Raw genomic sequence first — 7,370 nt, forward strand, 5'->3', positions numbered from 1 at the left:
CCAGGGGTGAACGAAACTTTCATATTTTTTATTATATGTACGATGGCCTAGAAGCGGATGACCGCCTCTCGGAATATTACCTCGATCTTACACTTCGGAGATATCATCGATATCTCACGCATTACAGTCACACGTCGCAAACGCACATTGACAAATTCCAGCAGCTCAAAATGGGTTTCAAGGTACTCGGATTTCAGGATAGCGAGGTAGACACGGTGTATCGGGTTTTAGCCGCTATCCTCCATCTAGGTGACATTGAATTTGCTGAAGTGGCGACACAAGACAACACCGACAATAAAAGTAGAGTCATCGACACTATTCCATTACATAGAGGTAAAATTTGTTTTGTCTTCTTTATATTTGTTATAGTAGTTCAGTAAAAAAGTAAGTTAAAAATCAAATATTATTAGAATCATCATGATTACAATTAGTTTATCAATAAAAGTCCTATATATTTAATATATGTATATATAATAAATCTTGATAAACGTCACAAAAATCACAAAGAAAATCAATTATTGTCGTAATTATATAGAAACATTGGATTTTCAGTTTCAAAACTACTCGGCGTCGAACAGAACGATCTCCTAGATGCCTTGACATCAAACTCGGTGATGACCAGAGGCGAGACAATTACGCGGAACAATACGGTAGCCGAAGCTCGTGCAGCTCGCGACGCAATGGCCAAAGGTCTCTATGGCCGACTTTTCGATTGGATGGTCAACCAGATCAATTGTTTACTGTGCTTCAGCCGTTCACCGAATTACGAGCCGCTAGCAATCGGGCTGCTAGATATCTTTGGCTTCGAAAACTTTCCTAGAAATTCATTCGAACAGCTCTGCATCAATATAGCTAACGAACAGATACAGTATTATTTCAACCAACATATCTTTACTTGGGAGCAACAGGAATACATGGCCGAGGGAATACCCGTGGATCTCGTCGAGTTTTCCGACAACAGACCGGTTCTCGATATGTTACTAAGCAAGCCCATGGGACTCTTGGCGCTTCTCGATGAAGAGAGTCGATTTCCCAGAGCGACCAATCGATCTCTGATCGGTGAGTATTCTAGATATATTATTATTTTATAAATGTATTTTTGCGCTACTTTCATTCAATATGGATATACGATTTTATTTTCGACGAAACATCTTGGAGTTAATTTTTTTTTAATAAATAAAATTGTAATATATTTTTTAATAAAATTTCTTGGTAATGATTATATTAACCAATATACAATTTTTCACTTAAAGTGAAACAAATACACAACAAATAGTAAATAAAACAGTCGACCTATTTTTATATCTTTTTTACTACTTGTAATTTTCCTGGCAGAAAAATTTCACAACAATATTAAATCAAAATTCTACGTACGCCCCAAATCGGACGCGGTCTGTTTCGCGATATATCATTTCGCTGGTCGTGTGGTCTATCAAGCCGAGGGATTCCTCGAGAAGAACAGAAACTTCCTGCCACCCGAAGTCATTCAACTGGTACGACAGTCGCAATACGACATGGTTCGTTTCCTGTTCCAATGCCCGATCACGAAAACCGGTAATTTATACTCGGCGCTGCAGGAGAATGACTCGAGAAAATCGCAGTCAAATCAAAACACAAAGGTGTGTACGTGTGCGTGTATGTGCGCACTAAATTTATATATTTTTTTCATTTTTTTTCATTTTTGAAGTATTAACAGGGTATTAATGTTTCATAGGAACGTTATTCTAGTCGAGGTTTAGCATCACAATCGAGAGCTCAGCAGACGGTAGCGACATACTTCCGGTATTCTCTAATGGATCTGTTACAAAAAATGGTGTCCGGTTCACCTCAGTTCGTTCGATGTATAAAACCAAACGATTCGAAAAGTCCACGTTTCTTCGATAAAGAAAAAGTTGTAAAACAATTGAGGTATACCGGTGTTCTCGAGACAATACGTATAAGACAAAATGGATTTTCCCATAGGATACCATTCAACGAATTTCTTAAGAGGTATTTTCAGATTGGTTACAATTACAAACGGAAAAATGCAAGATATCTTCATTGCAATTTTTATCAACTATACGAATCTATAAACTTTTATAGATATTGTTTTCTTGCTTTCGGCTATGATGAACGCGTAATTGCCAATCGAGATAATTGTCGACTTCTTCTGTTACGATTAAAAATGGATGGATGGGCGTTAGGCAAGACAAAGGTTTTTCTAAAATACTACCACGTCGAATTCCTCTCGAAACTATATGAGGAACAGTTGAGGAAGATAATTATAGTCCAAGCATGTGTTCGAAGATGGCTTGCAAAATTAAGATTTAAGAAGCAAAAATGGCAATTTGCTGTATCAGTGGTCACGTTACAACGCCATATTCGAGGATGGTTATCCCGAAAACAGACAGAACAAATGTTGGCTGAAAAACGTGCTAAAGAGGAAAATGAGGCACTTAATTTTATGATGAGTGAGTTTTATCCTCAATTTTGGTAATTTTTCTAAGTGACTCCATTATGTATCCGTATTTATTTTAATAGATGAGGTGAAACGTAGAGAGCAAGAAAACATAGACATAAATAATCGTGAAAAACGACAAATGCGTAAAAATTTAGAAAAAAACGTTGCCGCAACTGTCATACAAAGTCGTACGTATAAAAATTATATCTGCCATCTATAATTAAAGCCAAGAATTTATTGTATATAATTGAATTTTTACATAGACTTTCGAGGTTACACTATTCGTAAACGGTTTGGATACGATCTAGAGGAGCGTTTTAAGAGGATTTTAAATAATTATGATAATATATATGATGGCCACAAAGCGCTGTTACGCGAAGGACTAAAGCACGAAGACGCAGCTCTTATCGTTCAAAGATGGTACAAAAAAGAAGAGAAACTAGTTAGAAAGAAACCAGCCATGAAAGATCCTGTACATCCTAAACTACGACAAGCAGATCTAATTCAATTTTCTCAAAATGTAGTTAACAATTATTTATAGTTTTGAAATTAATACTAAAAAATAATTTATTTCTTTTTACTCAAGTTCAATTCTAGTTCTAGTCTTTTCACTTAATACTAAGAAATCGAAGAATACGATTGACTACTATTAATTTGATTAAATTAACTGTTATTTATACGATTCTATTTTATTGATACATAGGTACATATGAAGAACCAGGAGGTTCACAAAAATCTTCGTCGGAACAAACCTGGTATCAGATTGAACGATATTGAGGAACCTCCGCTAGATTACGTTCGTCCTGAAGGATTTAATATGATGCAGTCGATATTACAGTACCGCAGCGGAATGCAGCCACAAGAGGAAGACAGTGTCAAATACTATCAGGATCTGAAGGAAGAGATGAGCAGGTAGATATATATATTTATATTTATATATATGTACATACATACATATACATAAAAATCAAGGCGCGCTATGCTTTGACTTAGCATCGCGAACAAATCAGAAATTTAAATGCTTAATTTTCGAATACTTTTGGCACTCGTATCGCAAGTGGTTCGGAATTCGAAGACGACGAAGTTGGCTGGGACTTGCCGTTGATACGGCTAGAGAATGACCTTCATTCATCGAGGTACACCGTATATAGATTTGATCGATTATTGTCTAGATAAATTTATTCTGACACTAGTTACACACACACGCACACGCACGCACGCACACGCACGCACACACGCACGCACACGCACGCACGCACAGAAGGTGTCCCAGAATACAGCGAACTAAACTGAATCCTCTACCTTTTGTTGTTTTTTATGTTGATAATACTTGAATAAAAAATTATTGAAAACCAATTCTGCGATTTTTAATAATTAATATCTTGTTATTGCAAAAATTCAAAATGGTAGAGAACTTTTCGACTCACAATCAGTTTAGTTCGTTCTATCTGCGCACGAAATATTTGGCGGTCATTCTGAAACATCCTGTATATGTATTCTTAGTTTCGTTTACGCATTACAGAAAGCAAGAAGATCTAAAACACATGCCTGAATCTTTAAATTATAAAAAAAAAGCTTAATTAAATACTTTTTTAAGTTTCAGCAAAGAACTCGGTAGAATTAATTTTTTTTTAATTAAATATAAATTTTTATTTCTAAGAAATTAATAGCATTTTGATTATAGTATTTTTGTGTACATACTCATTTAAATAGTCTTATAGTTAGACAAAAGTGGTTCGTTCATGTATCATTAAATTTAATCTATATTAATGTAAAACGAGGTAATCCTTATGCAGGAGTCGGAAGAGCCATATTCTGGAAGTAAGTGCCGAAAGGAGAGATCGTACAGTTCAGAGCGATTTTGTAATAGCACCAGAGCAACATCTATCAAACATTTGGCACAAAGCCCTGCGACATCCTTCCGATCTTCGCAAAAACGAGAGCTCCAAGAAAAATGTCAGGTAAGAATTGCAACATATATTTTACAAATTTTTTATACTTATATGATAATATTAAAAAACTTACTTGAATGAATGCGTTCAATCTAATGATTAAAACTTAAGAAATTTAACTACGATAGTTTTCTAGTTGTTCAATTATTCAAAATTTATAAAGAAAACTGTAATAAATTTTTTTTGAAACTATATATAATTTGTAAAGGAGTATGTTAAAAAGAGACATATTTTATAATATTTTTTATAGATTTTGACTTCCTGAATATATCATGTTCATGCTCAATTTTCAAGATGTTCCCCATTGATCCTGAACTTTTTATTAACATTATCGCAGAAAGTCAAAATCTATAAAAACGCTATTTCTTTTACTTACACTTTTATCGATAAAAATCGGCTTCTTTTTAACACCTTCTTTTGTACCAATTTTAATTTTAATATTACTAATTATAAAATGAACTTATATTTTAATAAATATCTAATAATATAATACAAAAAACTATGTCTAGTTTGGGCCCCGGCTGAACAGCATTTGACCTAGCTAGGATCATAGAAAAAGGATTAAAAAGTTCCATATGTACAACTTTGTAAAATGAGTCCCTTGGGTGCTGAACAGTTGTTCAAAGTTCATTATTATGTATTGTATATCATATAGGATTAGTTTTATTCGATTTCTCGAATCACCTAATGTCTGGAATCCAATCTTGACGAAGACAACTAAAATCTTTTTTAGACCCCAAATGAATAATTATAAGTGATATATATTAATTGATGAAGAGAGGAGAGAGACACTCAAAGTATGAAACAAAGAAGTTTTAATTACCTAATTGAAATTTGGCCAATATATGGATCTTTATCTCTCTTCAGCCAAATATACACTTTTTTTAACTGCAATGCCCTGCTAAAATGCCCTGCTATTCAATTTGATTTAACAAAGAGGTTGCGGTTCAATATTTTTAATTAAAATTTCTCTCGTTTTCTTTTATAATGGTATCAACAGGCATATATATTTAAATGTGTTGAGTGGGACTCTTGTGGAACTATTAGGTTCTTGTTCCAAGAAATCTAGCACTTCTTCAAACAACAAATGTTTAAGTGACTGGTTTTTTAAATATTTTCCACCTACAGTAAATCTCATCGCGACCAATAGCTGCTTCGAGGTGATCCCATATCAAAGTCTGATTTACCCCGATTGGTATATTCGCTTGTTCATCCCCTTCCCCTCCTCCCAGGGCGAACTCCAGAAGCATCGTCGTCATTACAAGCAAATCCGAATTTCTGTGACATGACGGCATGAATCGCGACCAGAGACTTAGCTGGATTAATGAACTGTACTAAATACATTTTAATTATTACTTCAATGTCTTTGGCACAATCCGTTACCGTTGTCACTACGGGAAGATGCCTGGACGCAAAGAAATTGGATAAGACTAATGTTACATGAGCATAATAGCGAACTGTAAATAATTCTAGCACTCAGGAAATTTCTCCTATAAAGTTGGACTTATGGAATTTTTTATTCTCTTTTGATACCTTAAAATTTTAAACATGTTTCAAAGTTGTTCGGAGTCCAAATTCCTCTATAAAACTGAGCATAGTCCTTTAGATCGATAAAAATAAAAATAAATTAAATACGAGAATTCCTATAAATAAAAAACTAATCTCGCATTTATATTCTTATATATATTGCCAGAGGCATTATGGTAAATTTTCAGGTAAAAATATCAATTTATTCTGTCACTACTTTGATAAGTATATATAAATATATCTCTTACAATTAGTGATTTTGTAATTCGCAAATAATGTAGTCTCAATTCATAAAACAATAAATATAATTTGTTTTATATTGAAATATATCTTTTTTTAAGTTTTTTTCTTAAAGACCGAATTCAAAGCAGAATCCATTTTTTCAGTACAAGGGTTAATAACCTCCGTAACGAAAACCTGCAATCACACACGAGTGGACAATATACAACCGGTTCTCCGAATATCCACGATCCACTTGGCCTACGATTAACGATCGATGGCCGATATAATGCCATAAACGAACGTCAAAATATCTTTAATGGACAGAATCTTGTTAATGACCACAATTCCGTTAATGAATATCACACATCGATCAACAATCATCAGACTCCCTGTAAAATAAATAACGGCATTGCAATGAGCCAGATAAAAATTTGGAATACTGAACAATCTGAGTTAAATAATAACGGTTTGATAAATAATAAATCCGAAAAGACAGATCGATCGAATCATAGGCAAAATGGTTATCCGAAAAATCATCAAAATAATAATATAGATAAGAATGATCTCAATCGAATAGCGAACGGAAAAGTGATAAATCAAGAACAGTTTCAAAATGATACTTTCAATATTACAACTAACCTTAGGCAACTTCTAAGGCCAACGATTATTGAGAAGCGGCAAGAAAGTGCCAAGGCTGAATACGATACGGAAGACATTAACGGACCTTACAATTTTAGGCAATTGCTAAGACCAACCGAGTATCTCCCGACTGAATCTTTAAGGAAAAGAAAAGGAGGAATCGTTTCCAATGGAGTGTCACTGCCGAAAGACAAGGTCCCGGAGAAACATGTTAAAAGAAGAGCGCCATTGGCACCGACACAAAACAAATCGATGATCGCAAACAAGTGATATTAATTTATATTATTCAATTAAAATATTTCAAGAGATTTTATTTTATAAAGGATGATTTCATTTTTATGAATAATATCTAATACAAAAAAGTCAAAAATCAGATACAAAAAAGTAAAAAACCAGATACAAAAAAGTAATTAATTGTAAAATACTAAAAATTCTTAATTAAACGCGTATATGTATTTTCTGTTGATAAGTAGTGAAATAAGTTAAAATTCTATTATTATTGCCATTTATACAAAAAATAATCTATTGTAAAACTTAAATGTTAATATATTATAAGATAATTCTTACACGTATATATATATATATATATA

At 33.4% G+C, this 7,370-nt stretch overlaps 1 protein-coding gene across 1 annotated transcript in view; it reads left to right on the forward strand.

Moving 5' to 3' along the window:
• LOC108692340 (myosin-IIIb-like) overlaps positions 1-7,050 on the forward strand; it is a 21,011-nt gene extending 13,961 nt beyond the window's left edge. Inside the window, exons 6-15 of the mRNA XM_018200539.1 lie at positions 5-333; positions 553-1,059; positions 1,336-1,619; positions 1,715-1,989; positions 2,083-2,450; positions 2,521-2,628; positions 2,704-2,960; positions 3,144-3,352; positions 4,237-4,401; positions 6,306-7,050. Coding sequence (XP_018056028.1) covers positions 5-333; positions 553-1,059; positions 1,336-1,619; positions 1,715-1,989; positions 2,083-2,450; positions 2,521-2,628; positions 2,704-2,960; positions 3,144-3,352; positions 4,237-4,401; positions 6,306-7,050 — 3,247 coding nt within the window. The remainder of the gene's footprint in view (positions 1-4; positions 334-552; positions 1,060-1,335; positions 1,620-1,714; positions 1,990-2,082; positions 2,451-2,520; positions 2,629-2,703; positions 2,961-3,143; positions 3,353-4,236; positions 4,402-6,305) is intronic.
• Positions 7,051-7,370: the final 320 nt, after the last annotated feature.

The sequence above is a fragment of the Atta colombica genome, unplaced genomic scaffold (assembly GCF_001594045.1).
Source record: "Atta colombica isolate Treedump-2 unplaced genomic scaffold, Acol1.0 scaffold7, whole genome shotgun sequence".
Lineage (NCBI taxonomy): Eukaryota > Metazoa > Arthropoda > Insecta > Hymenoptera > Formicidae > Atta > Atta colombica.